At 59.2% G+C, this 16,172-nt stretch overlaps 3 protein-coding genes across 3 annotated transcripts; 1 reads left to right on the top strand and 2 right to left on the bottom strand.

The window, feature by feature from the left end:
* Positions 1 to 7,322: 7,322 nt before the first annotated feature.
* On the bottom strand, positions 7,323 to 8,803 carry THITE_2107325 (uncharacterized protein). Its single transcript, XM_003649055.1, has 3 exons — positions 8,519 to 8,803; positions 8,324 to 8,423; positions 7,323 to 8,259 (listed from the first exon to the last, which is right to left on the bottom strand). Exons 1-3 carry the CDS (start codon positions 8,651 to 8,653, stop codon positions 7,526 to 7,528), a joined length of 969 nt encoding a protein of 322 aa, XP_003649103.1. The 5' UTR covers positions 8,654 to 8,803; the 3' UTR covers positions 7,323 to 7,525.
* Positions 8,804 to 8,984: 181 nt separating this feature from the next.
* On the top strand, positions 8,985 to 13,155 carry THITE_2107323 (uncharacterized protein). The gene is made up of 2 exons (XM_003649054.1): positions 8,985 to 9,241; positions 9,310 to 13,155. Exons 1-2 carry the CDS (start codon positions 9,167 to 9,169, stop codon positions 12,877 to 12,879), a joined length of 3,645 nt encoding a protein of 1,214 aa, XP_003649102.1. The 5' UTR covers positions 8,985 to 9,166; the 3' UTR covers positions 12,880 to 13,155.
* On the bottom strand, positions 13,142 to 14,827 carry THITE_2107320 (uncharacterized protein). Its single transcript, XM_003649053.1, has 3 exons — positions 14,647 to 14,827; positions 14,147 to 14,557; positions 13,142 to 14,086 (listed from the first exon to the last, which is right to left on the bottom strand). Exons 1-3 carry the CDS (start codon positions 14,775 to 14,777, stop codon positions 13,405 to 13,407), a joined length of 1,224 nt encoding a protein of 407 aa, XP_003649101.1. The 5' UTR covers positions 14,778 to 14,827; the 3' UTR covers positions 13,142 to 13,404.
* Between the last annotated feature and the right edge of the window lie 1,345 nt (positions 14,828 to 16,172).

The following is a 16,172-nucleotide window of genomic DNA, read 5'->3' as shown; positions in this document are numbered from 1 at the left end:
TGATTTGGTGCGCTGCGGCCATCTAGACGTCTGGGCAGCAGAAAAAAAAACGGCTTTCGTTGGGTTTCGTGCGACCAGAGGGCGGGAAATCCAGGAGAGCAGTGGTAAGCGGACCTGCGGCAAGGTGTCGTGCAGCCAGAGGGTCGCATTGAGCTGGAAGGCCGACGCGTGAAGGGTGTCGCGACAGGCCGGAGCAGACTAGGGCGTCCGAGACAGCTGGCAACGGTGGAAGCTTCTTTCGCCGCCACACGCCCTAGCGTTTGCGTAGCGAAAGACGGCTGGAGTCCGTGCTTTCGGCTGGCATGTTTTGCCCTGCAAGGGTACGGAAAGTTAGCAGAGTTTCATCAGGGGTGTCATCCTGTGACAAGCTAACGTTGCCGTTAGCGTAGGGCGACGAGCCTCCCCAACCGGCTCAGATTTGGAGCCACCCGGCCGGCGCGGCCGTGGCAGCGGCAGCGAGATGCGCAGGACTGACGGGTGGAGCATCAGCTTGTTATGTTTGCACATACCCTCCTCCTGTGAATGTACCGCACACACAGCCCCTGACCTATTGTGTACCGTGTAGCTCCCGTCACCGACTTCCTTCCAGGCGTTTTCCATGGGAGCCCACAGCACGTTAAAACGCGGCAACAAGCCGGCAATAAAGGCAGCCATTCTTCTTTTCGTTAACTCCTCCTCCTCGCCCTGATCTCTGGAGGAGCTCGGCAGCCCGGTGTTTGCGTGCGTCGAGGCTCGGGCCGGTGATGGGGCATGGGTGCCATCTAGGCCCGTCGAGACAAGCCCTGGCCCGTCGCGAAGAAAGCATGCAAGTATGAAAGACGCTGTGTCACAGTGGCTTTGAATGACACATCTGGCAAACCGCAGGTTGAGATTTCTCTCCACTTCGTTTTTACTCTCCGTAGAGCCCTACACAACATGAACCGTCAGGGCTTCGGCCTCTGGCGGGAGCTGAGCGGGACTTCGAACGGGACGGTACAGAACGGCGTGTGGTTTTGCTCATCGTGATGCATCATCGATTGTATCCTGCCGGCGTTCGATTTGCGAGGCTTTCTTTGCTGCAAACTTGTTGGGGAAGAATTTAAGTTTGAGCAAGTGCACAGATACGGAGCGTAGCTTCGTCACTCGAACAAGAGCCGAGGAATACGGAATCAGTCCTTGTATTCCGTATGGAATACGCATTATTCGGAACATACCGAGTATTCAGTACATGCACCTTACAAATAAAATACACAAGAGGTACTAGGTTTGCGAGCGTGAGCAGGGAATCTGGGCCTGCACTGGCGCAAGATCGGGCCAGGGACAGGACCGGTGGCTAGTGTACACTAGAGGATTGTGCAGTACCTGATGCTTGCTTGAGCCAGCCAGGCTTGTTAGGCAGTCCGACTCCACCAATCCTGGCCAAGCTGCAACCGGCCAGAGGCTGCTAACAGTGAGGTTGAGGTGCTGTATGTATGTACGGATTACATTACATACATACAGTACGGCGTCTAACGTTGATTACGGTACCTGCATTGGGTAGCCACAACGCCCGCTAACGTAAAACCGCCGTCGTCCCCCAAGCTGCGAGAGGTATACTAGTATAATGGATAGCTGATCGTCATGCTCGTTCGGCTCAAGCTGCCCTTCGTGGTGGCGCTCGAACAAGCACACAGGACTGTGCCGATTGGCCGTTCCGGGCGGCTTCTGGAAGGGCGCACACATTGGGAATAGCGCGGCGGGAAGGCGGGTGCTTGTGAGACAGCCACTGACGAGATCCGACTCGGCGCCCGGTGAGATGCTCCTGAGCTATTCCCAAACCGCTCCCATTGGCGACGATCATCGAGCAAGGGCCCGGACATGACGATGCGAGTTCCGCTGTTCGGCCCGGCTCACCTTTCCTCTCGAAGCCATTCAACTCCGCCGTCCTTCTCGACAAGCAAAACACGAAACCTTGGCCAAAAATTCGACCTTGGGTTCTGCAGTTGGCGGCGTCTGACCATATGAATGGCTCCAGCGACCATAGGTTTTGCACCGGCCATTCTACCACAGTGGTTAACTATCGTCAGCATCGGCACCCTCCGTCGCCAAAAATGTTGGCTGTTTTTTTCGAGTATGCCGGGGCCTGGGGTTCTACAGTGCATCGTGAAAGACGGCGACGCAAGTCGTCAGGCGGATCCAGCCAAAGAGACCTCCGATCTAACGGGGATCTAACTGAGGCTTTCGTTCCATTCCTGAGGCGGTGAAACGACTTCCAGCCACGACTGCGGCTGCTGAGCCATGTTGTGCATTGAACGGCCAGGGGAAAGAAACCAGTCTTCGGCGCGCTCTGTGCGGCTTTACACTACATGTGTATACCATTCTGGCCTGGGTGAGGTCTCGGAATTGCCGGGGCCGAGGCGATGCCACCGACATGCCGTCCTGTCGGTCCCGACGGGAAGTTTCATGGTGACTCACGTGCTTTGCCGGGGCTCGTGGGCTCATGGGATCGCTGTTTGCAAACGGCAGCCCACGTCTCCATCGTAGCTTCCTTCGCGGCTCTGGCAGGCTGTTTGTGGCGCGAGGCTGAACCAGCCCTTCTGCAACCCGTGCCACTCCGAGACGGAACGGACAGCGTGTGGGAATCAACCTGTCGCTCTACGTTAACCGTTGGGTGTTTGCACAACCGCGTCCGTCTGTAAGACGAAGCTGCAGCAACCTCCACTGAGAGAATTCAGAATTTCAGACACCGGCGAGCCAGAGAAACGACTTTCTTTCCCAAGCGCAACTCGTGGCTGGAGAGAGGAACCTTGTCTTCTTCTTTTCTCTTCGCCTTGAGACATTTATGTCTCCCTTTTTTAAAACCTTTATTTTATGTTATTTTATCCTTGCCGCAAACGACCCGCTGTCGGCAAGGGTGTTCCCGTCTTCACACTCGCCTTCGGTTTTGGGGTCTAGATTCAGAACTACGAACATCTGCCACAACACGCCGTTGCACAAATACGAACGTTACACCACCAGCATGGCTTCCGGCTCGGAGGCTGGGTGTACTGTCACAAGAAGAAACCCGCGCAAACGTCGGACGAGAAGATCTACGGACCCCGGGTGATGGCGACGCTGCACTCTGCCGCCCCTTTAGCCACCGGGCAACTCCGTTCCTGGTAGGATGCTGTTGCTTATACGGCACGCCCCGCGGCCTCAAGACAGGGAGGGCGATGGACGGCATCAAATTCAGTTCAACCCAACTAAGGCTGCTTGTTGGATGAGGTTCAGCTCGCGGACACGCCTCCGGCAGGTTGCTTCATCGAACCATTCGTTTCTACAGTTGTGGGGACATTCCGACCGCTCGGTCTGCAAGCGGTGCTGTGGAGGACCTTATTTTCGTCAACATTCCTGACTGTGCCCGGGGGTGCTGGTGGTTTGGGGAGAAGGATTCTCCCTCGTCGCCGTGGACATTCTTACGATTCTCCCTTGTGGACGTTGGGATTATCACCTAGCAGGATAGCTCGGGTTCCTTTCGCGCGCGCGGGCCGGAGAAGCACCCTCTTTTCCCGCATTTTCCCACTGTCAAGCAATTCATGCAAGTTGCTCTTGCTTGAGCGGTCGAGAACCACCGTTGCCGCTCATGAACAGACCGCGAACCCCTACCCTCTTTCTGCTTCCCCCAAAACCCAATCCCTAGCACGCTCTAGGCGCAATTCTCGGCCGCTCTGAGTGATGGTAACCGGGAGGAAGTGCTCACTACTTATTTTTATGTACCAGTTGGCGCCTGGAACAACACCGCTTACGCCAAAGCAGCCAATCGCCTTCCGGTGTCACGAGGAACCTGTCGGTTTTGCTGCAAGCCAGGTATCGCATCCTGGACACCGCGGCGTAACCGTGGCCTTGGAGTCCACGGATCACAACACTGGCTCGAATGTGCAACATCGTGCAGCCACGGGCGGTGGCATGCAGTGTGAGCGTTTCGGCATTGTCGACAGGGAGATGGCCCACATACCCAACAACACGGTCCTCTTCCAGACGCTCCTTGGCCGTTTTTCTCCTCTTCTGAGGGGTCCCGGCTGCGTCCGGATGAGGGCATGATGCTTCCCGAGGCGCATGGTCAAATCCCGCGTGCCATGCGCTGACCGCGACACCGGAGCCTCAGCACCCCAGACATCATCCAAGTATCAACCCGCGCGGATTGCATACGGAAAGCCCTGGGTCGGCGGGGCCCACACGTCTACGGTGGACGCCCCTCCCGCCTCTCAAGTGAGGAGTCAGGGCGGCTGCGAGTCGTACTGTTCGTGGGCAATATCCCGCCACAGGGATCTGGAGCGTATTTCGACCTTCCAATCACGGTATGGGTTGGCTGTCTGAGCATGTGTCCTGCCGTGATGATGTTAGGGAGACGTGCCATACGCTAGTGTACGAGCGCCCCAACCAGCCGGCTACCAGGCAACGAGCCCTCGACGCCACGCCGGTATTGCCCAGGTTGTCGAGAGTCTGGGCCGGCGTGGGCCCAACCTGGCCATGGCTCCATGGAGGCGCGCGATCGAACCTGCGCGCCCAGGAGCACAACATGGTAGCAGAGAATGCGCTCAGGCTCGCTGCGTCCTGCAGTAGTATATTGAAACTGCAGAAGCGAGGCAAACGACCTGGGTTCAAGTCATCGGGCATGTGCCCTTTGATCGGGCTGGTCTCCGGGTCCCGACATCCCCGCTGCGTTTGTTTCGGGAAACAAACACACCAGCCTCCCCGATACCCGTGTTCGCGAAGCTGAGAGGGTCTTGTCCGGATTAAGCCTTGAGACGGGCCCTCTCCTACGTCTTAGATCAAGGCGTCTGTCTGGAGACCGAATATTTTCCTCGAGCATCACATTGCCATGGATGATCGAGGCACAAGGTCCGTGAGTGAGCGAGGCCAATACCCCATGGGCGGTCTGCATCCGACAGGTCCGGGAGAGAGTTTCCGTTCTACAGCATTCCGTCCGCCCTCGGTTTTTCCGTGACTGGGCCCGAGATGCCCCATCCAGCAGGTCAGTCATAATCGTTCTAATGCCGGGTTGGTTATAACTGGCATTTTGACGCTCTTCGATGTGCACAAGAGTCGTCACAGTGTCGTCCGGCGTCTTCCAGGCTGCGAAGATCTCCGTTCTTGGTGATCCTTTGCTTGGGCTTGCTGGTCATGCCTCCGTCCTCTGGAACATGCCGGCGGATAAATGACGAAACGTCAGCTCGGGACTGTCAGTTCCTTATGGGCCCTCCAGCCGTGCTGGCCTTTTGCCGACGCTGTTTCCACAGCCGGAGGCATCATTGGCGCAGACTATCTACTGTCACCTGTCATCCGTCACCCTTCAGTGGCCTACAAATGACGCCACTGCACTCCCGTTAATGTTCGGCGGCGACGTACGATCCTGGATCCGGGTGCCTGAGCCCATCCGCAGCTTGAAAGCTGTTTGGAGCAGGCAAATGGGGAGGAAGGGAGTGGGGGGAGCAAAACACCACCTGACCCAGATGTGCCGTCCTGCGCCTGGTTCGCATGGCGTGGAGCTCCACGCAGGAACAAGGCACGTTCGGTTGACCCTTTTGGGACTCCGTCGGGACGGGCTGTCTCCGCACGGCGGGATGGCTCACGGCTGGCTTGTGGCTGTCTCGACGCTGCCTCGCCGAGCGAGGCTCACCCGGTTACGCTCTACATATGTCAACTGACGACTGACGGCCCTCGAACTCTGGCGCGACCTCCCCTTTCAGGAAACCAGCTCCTCCTTCCGTATGCGAGCCATTTATTCGCGGAACTACATCCGAGCCGTGACTTGCGGCGACGCCTTGCGGGCACGTCAGCGCGGGCCCCGGCCGCTTGTATCAGAAACACCCCGTTCATGTTTCCTCTGCGCCGGCCGCCTGCTATACCCCTATATCAAGGGATCAGTCCGGCTCCTCTTTGCACCCCATCAACGTGTCGGCTGCCGGCACGTTACACGCTCTTCCTCGCTGATGGTTCTGGGTTCGGACACGTCCAAGGGGGGCATGCTCCGCTGGAAGGTCCCTGTTGCGGAGCCGAGATGGCTGGCCATGTCCTTCTAGACCTGTCGAAGCTCCTCGATAATGAAAAAATATATTGCTAGCCCCCCCTCTCTTCCCCGCCCTCCACGGGTCTGGTGTGTATGGAGCCTTGGTCAGCACAAGCCGCCGGGTGAGGAGACGGTTCGCTCGCTAGCCTCGCGCATATGCGAGTTTTCCTCCCGTCCGCTGTGTGCGGCCCGATCGAGCATGCGAGAGAAGAGGGGTGGCACGTTTTCTGCGGCGAACGCTGCCGGCAATGAGAAAAGTAAGCGTTGTAAGCCTCGTGAGGGCAGCTTTGTCCACATCCATAGCAATTGGCAGTTCTGCCTCTCCCCCGTCCTCCAAGTATCCAACATGTATGTACGAAGAGGGATGGAATCATCGAGGGCTGACGAGTCTTCTGCTCTCCTGCTTGTCCCGCACCGGGATAGATAAATATCGGAAGGAGGGGGCAAAAAGCCCCAGCCGACGGGATAAATTCTTGCTTTGCTGCACGGCTCACGGATGACGAGACGCCGTTCGTCCCGTCGCTCGCTCCAAGTCAACGGAGTGCTTACTCGGAGCGTACTTCAGACTGCGCTTGGAACGAGACTCCCTGGAGGACACGGGGAAACGTTTCCCTGTCATCTTACAGAGGAGATCCCAGCGGTGATAACGTGTGTGGAGGTTTCCCCGACTCCCGTGGCCGGCTACGGCCCCAAAATGCTCTATAGAACGAGCGCGCAGCCAAGTTCCAGCCGCTGGGCGTGAAACACCGTGATAGCCTCCCCGCAAGAAGCCTAAAGGGTCGCCCCTCTTGAGCAGAACGCACTTGGGATGCTAGAAATAGCACGCGCAGACAGGCGCAAATATAATGTCTCGGGAAGTGCTGGGCATGCAGCAATGACGGACTGCAGCCTCTCCCGGGTTCCGGTACGCTGTAGCAATTCTCTTTCAATCTCAACACTACCGGAACTTTGCGGGGGTAGATTGGGCCGAGTCTGCGGGGATGCAAGGGACGAATATGGCTGTTTACTGTGTATTTCGGCTAACCATGGCGGCGGATATGACTGGGTAACAAACAACAAACAGCACCCTGCCCCTATTTCTTGAGCCCCCTTTTTCGTGGACACATACAACATCTTCTCTGCTTAGATCGGTGCTGTCGTATTGTTTTGTTTGGCGCCAACCCCGTTCCCCTTTTTTGTTTCCTTCTCATAGAAGCCAGACGGCGACGTAAAGTGTAGTGACGGTCCGATTGGTAGGACGCGGCTACGGCTGCGACGGTGGCTGCGGCTGACGGACGCACAAGGCTTCCAATCGCATGACGCTTCTTGGGTTGTGTTATGGCACGAACAAAGGTGGCATACGGTTGGACGGTCCGTAACCTACCCTGGGCCGAATCAGAGACCCAGGATCTGGTGAGCGCCGAGTCCGCGTGTCGACGTTACATTTCTGAGCCGCCATAGTGTTGTTTCGTTGTGCGTGTGAAGCGCTCGGTCCCTTCTCTCTTGTACGCCATCACGGTACAGCGCCGCTCAACGCATTCAGTAGTCGTAAAACCCCTTGCCGCTCTTCTTGCCGAGCCACCCGGCGTCCACCATCTTCCGCAGCAGCACGCTCGGCCGGTACTTGGAGTCGCCTGTCTCCGTGTGCAGCACCTTCATGATGGCCAGGCACGTGTCCAGACCGATGAAATCGGCCAGCTGCAACGGACCCATGGGCACGTTGGTCCCGTTCTTCATGATAGCGTCGATAGAATCGCGGTCGCCGACGCCCGTCTCGAGGCAGATGATGGCCTCGTTGATGTAGGGCATCAGGATGCGGTTGGCGAGAAAGCCCGGGGAGTCGGCCGAGAGGGAAGTGATCTTGCCGAGGCGTTTGCAGAACGCGACAGCCGTCTCGAGGGTTTCGGCCGAGGTCTGCAGGCCCGCAATGATCTCCACCCCCTTTTGCACCGGAACGGGGTTCATGAAGTGGGTGGACACGACACGCGAGCTGTTGGACGTGTCGTTGGGGTTGCCGCCGGTGGTGGCTGCGGCGATGCGGGTGATGGAGATGGACGACGTGTTGGTGGCAAGCACGGCGTGCTTAGGGCAGATGCGGGCGAGCTTGGCGAAGATGTCGAACTTGAGCTCGGGAATCTCCGGCACGGCCTCGATGACGAAATCGACGGCGGAGAGATCGTCGATGGACGTGGTGGGCTCAAGCAGGGCGCGAGCGGCGTCAGCCTCTTGCTGCGTGATGCGCTGCTTGGCGACGTCCTTGGCGAGGAGCTTCTCTGCGGCAAGCAGCCGATTAGCAGACGGGTTCCCAGCGAGCGGTGAGTGCAGGCTCTCACAAACCTGCGAACGCCAGGCCCTTGTCCAGCGACGCCTGCGAGGAGTCAACCAGCGTGACCGGCACTTGCGCCTTCTGAGCGGCCACCAAAGCGATGCCCAGACCCTGTGTTACAGCGCGGAAGTCAGCTATCCGAGCGCGAGAGCTTGCATGAGCCAACATGAAGCATGAAGGGAGGAGGAAAGAGAGCAGGTGTTCACCATTTGTCCCGCGCCAACAACGCCGAGCCGCTTCACCTCGGCGGCAGCGGCAGCACGGCCGGCGGTCGAGCTGAAATACCTCAGACGATTCGAAAGCCGGAGCGCATGTCGCGCCAATGCCAATGGAGCTGCCATCTTGGAGTGAAGGATGGTTGAGTTACATGTGAGAAAGTGATCAAGTTCAACCAGCTCCAAAGCAGGGAGCAGGAAGCAGGAAGGGCATTGACGGCTAACCTCGGCTGTCAGTCCCGCGGTCTCATCTTCCTTGAGTGGAGCTGATCTGGCCGACTCACATGCCAGCCAATTGAACTGTTCAGGTAGGTACCTCAGCTCATTACGGATACAGTGCGCACACTAAATTCCACTGGAGCGCCTATACGCGCACCGTGGGAATAATGAGTGCACTGTGTGATGTTAATGGGGGGAACGCGTCGCGCTGCTCAATTGATGGCTTTCGACGCGTCTTCCTGTGCAATGTAAACGGCCAGTTGAGACTCCGGATTCCCGACGCAACATACGCAACCTCATCACGACGGGAGTCGCCAGGTCACTTCTGCTCGGTCTTGCGTGCGATACAAAGTGCTGATTCATATGTCCGAGTTCCACCCTTCACCTTCCTCTGCGTCCTCTCCGTGAGTTCTGTCCATCATGGAGGACCCCGAGCTCAGTAGCGACACGGTGGACCCGCAAGTCCGGGCGCATATCAACAGCCTGGTCTCTGCTGTAGGTCGCTTGCCACTACCGTCTTCTATGTGTCCCTGCGACCGACGATCTCTGACACGCGGAGCTAGCTCGGTGGTTACAGCATCGACGATGACGATGGCTACAAACTTGGCGACGACGCTCTCGAGGTCCTGCGCGATCTCAAGAAATGGATCCGCTTCTATGACGAGAAGCTGAACCGCATGGACGTCGCTCGCTGCCTGGCCGAGGCGAACCTGGTCGGCACCGACCTGCTGCAGATCTTGGCGACGTGGCGGCCGAACGACAGCGCCAGCAAGTACAAAGCGAGGATCGCCCTGGCCTGCTTCGAGATCATGGTGCCGCTCACCTGGCCCATCGAGAAGGACCGCGAGACCATGACTGTCAACCACCACCGCCACCTGCCCGTGCTCCAGCTCGCACAATTGGGCTACAAGCGAGCCATCCTCAACTTCGATGCCGCCCCCATCCTCGGCACCGCCGTCAGAGTCGCGCTCCCGTCCATGGCCCTGGCCAGCGGGGACAGGTCGGCCCGCGACCAGGGCATCATCAAGCTGATCCTGTACTTCCTGAGGAACATTGCCATGATCAGTCCTCCGCCGGGCGTCAAAGGCGACGGCGACGAGACCTACGTCTCTCGCTCCGCTCTTGTGGACGCCTTCTCCTACCAAGACGTCCTACTCACCCTCTTGACCATGGCGTCCAACATGGGTGACGACTTCCGGACCGAGGACGTGGTCGTGATGGAGATCATCTTTCATCTCGTCAAGCGCGTCGACTCGAGCAAGCTCTTCGTGAGCGAGAAGCAGCTGCACAGGATCAAGGCCGAGGAACTGACCGCCGCCATGAAGAAGGAGGCCGCCATGCTGAGGTCGTACAACAAGAACGCGCCCACGCGCCACAGCCGCTTTGGCACCATGATCTGGGTCAGGCGGGAGAGCGGCAAGCTCTCTACCGTCTCGGGCCAAGACGCCCTGCTCGATGCGGCGACTCGCGAGAGGAAGATGGACAGCAGCAAGAGTTTCAAGCCGCCCAGGCGGGCGAGGAAAGAGGATATCGAGTCGAAAGATCTGGGCCCGCCAGTAAACCTCGACGAGAGGGCCCGGAAGCAACTCCAGGACTTCGTGTCCGAGTTCCTAGACTCGGGGTTCAACCCCCTGTTCGGCCATGTGAGGAGGTCACTGGACAGGGACGCGCCGCATGTGCTTCAGTATCACCACAGCCAGTTCTTCTACCTGGTAGCCTGGTTCTTGGAGGCCGAGCGGGCGCGCAGAAACGCCCAGAAGGAATCCAAACAGCCCTCGACTGGGGACGAGGTGGGAAGCTTCAACCTCGTCGCAGAAGTGTTAAGCCAAGAGATGTTTATCAGCATCAGCCGTGCCCTGGACCGGGCCTATGGCGACAAGGACTGGCGGCTGTTGACCACTGTCATGCGCTGTTTGACGCAGATCCTCCTCACCGTCCAGGAGATGTCCCAATCCGGCAACGAAGAGGACGAGGAGATTGCTGATAACATCCTCAGCCGGCTTTTCTACGAGGAGACGACGCACGACACGATAGCAAACATTGTGCGCACGTACAAAGACCAGGGATTCGAATACCTGGATGCCTGTACCGAGCTCACCCACACCTTCGTCCGCATCCTCGAGGCCTACTCCAAGCAGAACGTTGACTTGCACGTTCGTTCTCGCAAGAGAAGGCGGCGGAAGAAGAAGGCAGCCAGGGCGGAAGGACAGCAGGCAGCTGATGACGATCACGGCGACAGCGAAGACGACTCGGCAGACGACGCGAGGCAGGCCGAGAAGACCAGTCAGGAAAGGAAATTCGACTTCAAGCGGTTTGCCCTCCGGTTTATCCCGCAGGGTGTGGTTGATACCTTCGTCACCTTCACCCAGTATTATCGTGATCTCAACGACGCGCAGCTGAAGCGAGCCCACCGGTATTTCTACCGGGTCGCCTTCAAGCAAGAAATGAGCGCCATGTTGTTCCGGCTGGACATCATCCACCTCTTCTACAACATGATCAAGGGGCCCGAGCCTCTCGATAGGAATTCTTCTATGTTCAAGGAGTGGGAAGAGCTCGCCAAGCAGATCATCAGGAAATGCGTGCGAAAGCTGGAGGAGCGGCCTGCCCTCTTCGTCGAACTGCTCTTCTCCAAGACCAACAGCACGGCCCACTACTTGGAGTATGGCTACGAGAAGCAGACAGTCTCCGCCAACCCCAGGCCAGCTGCCGAGTTGGAATTTAAGCGTGAGGTGGAACGCGACCGGCAGATTGCCATCGTCGTCGGGGTCCTGCTGGACAGAAACCAAACGGACCACTTGGAATGGATAAAGAAGCAGATCTCCGAGGCCGAGGCGGAGCGTCGCGCCTGGGAGAATGCCGAGCAAGCCCTGGCTACCGAGAGGCCGGACGGCGAAGCCGCACGCGAACCAAAGATGGCGCCTCATTCCACATTGCGCCCTGACAACGACGCCCGCCGCACGGCCATGTTCAAGAACGCCCACCTCCGCCTCCTGATGAAGCTCGTCGGCGCGGAGCGTCTCGCCCCGACGCTCGACGAGACGCCCGACTCGATCTGGATCATCCCAGGGACCGTCACGGCCGACGCCCTCAAAGAAACCCTATCCCTCATCAACCAAGCCGAGTTCACACCCCCGACTTTCGAGGACGGCACGCTTGCCGAGGATCAACTCCGCCGGAAATCCGCCGCGCGCAAACGCGCCGCCTATGACGACGACGATGACCGTGGCGACATCCACGACTTCGTCAACGACAATTCCGAGGACGATGACACCGGCATTCTCTTTCCCGCCGGCGGGCCCACAGTGCGCAGGCGGACGGCCGAGGACGAGCCGCCGGCCCAGAAGCGCCTGCGTCGGGGTCGTCGGCGCCGCGAGGGCAGCGAAGAGCCGGCCCCGCTCACCGATGAGCAGCTTGCGGAACGGGCGCGTGCAAGGCGCAAGAAGGAGCTCGAACGAGCGCGCAAGATCAAGAGCGCGGTGTACGTCGATCCGCGCGACGACATGTCCGATGACGAACGGGACAGGGAATTCTTTGCCAAGGAGCTGGCCCGGCAGGAGGCGAAGAATGCGAGCTTCGGACTGAGCAGCAAGCCCTCTGGCGTGGAGATGTCGACATGGGAGGAATTGCTTGGGGTGGACGGCAGTGGTGTCGACGATGATCACGAGGGGAAGGATGGCGGTAGTAAGACGGGAAGGGAACGGGCGAGGCAGACAAGGAAAAGGAAGTCCGACGCGGGCCCTGCTGAGAGCAGCGAGGATGAGGATGCCGGCACCTCCTCGACTGCCAGTGACAGCGGGCTAGAGTCGGAGGAGCGGCCAGCAAGGAGGGCGCGGAAGCGGAGGAAGTCGGCTCGGCCGGTCGGGAGCGGCAGTGAGGAAGAGGACCGGGCCGGGGAAGACGGCATGGACGTCGATGTGCGTTCTACGCAGTCGAGCAAGGACGAGGTCGTCACCAACGACACGCCCTTGTCGTCCAGCCCAAGCCGCACGGCGATGGCCACTGCGGAGAAGGTGGCCGCGGATGGGGAGAGACGGGAGGATGAGGACGATGATGTGCCTGTTGCCAAGGTGACGGCGAGGGCACGGCCGAGGGCGAGGGCGGGGTTTATTGTAGAGAGCAGCGACGAGGAGTGAGCGAGTCTCATGATTAGATGATTTGGCGTAAAGGGTTGGATGATGGGGCATTGTACGTATCTCAAGTAGTCTTGTGTTGTTGGTGTTGTCATGGATACTACGGAGTCATTCCGCGAAGTTCATGGTCGTGGCCAGCATGATGGATGGCGTGGTATCCGCGGCGGCTCTGCAGAATAGGGGCAAAGTAAATCAGATTGGTAGCCACAGATCTGAACCGTCGCTGCCCCGAGGTACCGCTAGATAGTGCGGCCTGATTTTTACATGTAGAATCGGCATTCTCTACTACCGCTCTTAACGAGAGGTTCAAACGCTTCCGAAGTCTAATCACCGCGGCCCTGAACCAACGTCACTGGGTAGGCAGTCAGACCTAGGCAGGCAGCCACCGACTTGACGCGTGGTTTGGGCAGCACATCTGTGACTGGCCCAAAATGACCGATTGTCTCTATGACATTTATTTCCCTCGTCTCGCTTCTATGCCTTGTCTACCTCATCTGTGTCTTGATGATCGTTGGTTAGTTCCGCCCTTTATTCTTCTTGCCGCGCCAAGTTCGAATGCAGCTTGTGCTGCCTCATCAGCGAGACGCTGACCAAGCCAGCAACGATCAGGCCCAAGGCCATGATCCACACGCCCCGGAACGCCTCCATGAACGAGGCTATGACGCCGTCGCGCCAGCCCTGGGGCAACCTCGCAATCTCGCCCAGGTCATCACGGATTCGCTCAATCTCTTCAGCTGCGCCAGGCAGGCCTCCGAACCGGTCCCACAGTCGGGCCTTGAGGATGTTCTGGTACACGGCCGACGCGACCGTGATGCCCAGGGTCCCGCCCACGGATCGGAAAGCGTACGTGGCCGATGTGATGACGGCCTGATGCGCGTGGTCCACAGCAGCAATGCACGCGAGCAACGTGACCGTCAGCATTCCGCCATAGCCCCCGCCAACGAGCGCCATGGCCACGAACGGGACCCAGTTCGGCGCATCTTCGTCGAGCGTCGCGACGAGGCACATGGCGAACGTGTAAATCAAGAGCACGGCTACGCCAAGACCGACGTATTTGCCGGTCCTCTTCATGATGAGTCCGCATCCGATAGAGGAGACGGAGACGCCGAACGAGGAGGCCAGGACCCGGAGACCGGCTTGTGTCGCCGTGAACCCGAGTACTTGGACATACAGTGGCACGTAGAACGTGGTCATCATCACCACCATGGTGCTTCATCACCTCTCAGTCAGCACTCGCGGGCCCGGGCGGGTAAGGAGGGTAAGAACATACCCCAAGAAGTTGGTGATGCAAGCCGTGAGCACCGTCCGATCGAGCAGCAGTCGGACCGGGATGATGGGCTGCTTGGCGCGGCTCTCCCACCATACCAGGACAACCAGCATGACGATACCCAGCGGAATGGTCGTCAGGACCAGCGGGTCGGTCCAGGGCACGACGTTACCGCCCGCGTTCAGCCCGAGAAGCAACAGGACAAGGAAGCCCACCGTTAGGAAAGAGCCGCCAAAGTCAATGCGCGCCAGAACTGACTTGCTGGAGGTTTTGGGCGGGACATCCACGAGATACCAAACCAGTAGCCCCGAGGCCGCGACTACAGGCACCTGGATGAGGAACACCAGCCGCCAACCCCAAGAGGAGGTGTCGCTGATGAAGCCGCCAAGGACGCCGCCCAGCATGGCCCCTGATCTGCAAGAGCACACGCATGCTCGTCAACACCGACCACAAGCAACATCCTCTTCAATCTGCTACGAGCGGGAAGAAAAAAGAACACTCACCCGTACGCGATATTGCCCACCCCCTGCACCACCCCTCTCTTCTTCAACGGCACCAGATCGGACGCCAGAAAGGTGCTAATGCTCATCAAGCCGCCCCCTCCGATGCCTGCCACGACCCGTCCCAGAATCATCGTTCCCTCATCCCTCGCCAAGCCACCTAACAGCCAACCGAGAGGGCGTCAGCAACCACGACGGTCAATTCACATCATCATCTTTCGAGCAGGGGCATCACAGCCGCACTCGGCCCGCCGCCGCCCGTCCCGCATGAAAACAAAGCGACACGCGAACGGGATAAAGACAGTTGCAACGAGGAGGTAAACCACCCACAGATCAGATTGCCGGCGGCAAACGAGGCGTTGCAGAAGACGAGCCCCCTGCCCCGGCCAAAGACGTCGGTCAGGCGGCCCGACAGGGGCTGGCAGGTGGCGTTGGCGATCAGGTAGGCGGTCGCGAGCCAGGACAGCAGGCTCAGCGAGCGGAACTCGGACGCGATGGGCGCCGCGAGCGTCGCCATCACCGAGGCGTCCAGCGCGCCCAGGAACACGCCGACGTAGCTTGCCGAGAGCGTCAGCCAGAGGCGCGTCGGCGTGAGCGGCGCCGCGGGGAGGATGGTCGCCTCCTCCGCGTCGTGCTCTTGGCCGGGTTCGTCTCGGGAGGGGGTGGGGGCAGTCGTGGCATGTGATGAGCTGGCCGGCTGGGGTTGGAGGAGCGGCGTGGTCTCGGTGGTGTCCGGCGGCGCCGCGACGGGGGGATCGTGCGCTGGCTCCTGTTGAGACGGCATTTTCAGGCTGCTGGGCGGGACGCCCGTTGTTGATGATAGGGAGTGAAATGGTGTTGAGATTATGTACGAACGTGACCAGATGTGTAAGTGTTTGGGGGGATGATCCTTGTTTACGGAATACACAAGTGAATGTGCTGGGTGTCTTCGCGATCTCCGGCTTTGTCCGCCCCCCACGCCGCATTACCAAACAAGCGGGGCCGGCCGGGAAGTTGATGCCAGCCTATCGCGCAGCGCCCGCCCGAAGGGTTCGGCTCCGATTTTTCAGGGGGACAAACTCCACGGGATCCACGCGACCCCTCCCGAGGAGTTACCCTGGACCAAGTCTCCACCGAGTCCATAACTCGGCGAAATTCGGCCGCGATTGCGGCGGACCATCATCGGATCTCAACCACGGACTTGGCCGTGAAACTCATAAGCAGTCAGACCCTCTAGGCTCAGTAATTACGGAGCTCGAACTCATCTGGTTGGCCTGCCCTGCAAAGGTACATACTGCTGTATGTACCTCAGACCCTAACTACACCAGGAGAGACTCCTTGACCACCGTCACCTGCCTGTCCAGCAACATCCGCTTAAGGCCCGACTCTCCTCTTTGCTTCTTTTCCCACTCCGTATCTTGTTCAGTTCCGGCTGCATCTCAGCGCTACTATCCGCTTCCTGCTCGCCGAATGGGGCTCATGGCAAGAAGATGCCGCGGCGGCTTTGACCAGTGTCGTATGTCCTCCAGCGCTGCGTCCTGGGACCGGAA

This window comes from Thermothielavioides terrestris, chromosome 1 (genome assembly GCF_000226115.1).
Source record: "Thermothielavioides terrestris NRRL 8126 chromosome 1, complete sequence".
Taxonomy (NCBI): domain Eukaryota; kingdom Fungi; phylum Ascomycota; class Sordariomycetes; order Sordariales; family Chaetomiaceae; genus Thermothielavioides; species Thermothielavioides terrestris.
This window is presented reverse-complemented; position numbering and strand designations above follow the sequence as displayed.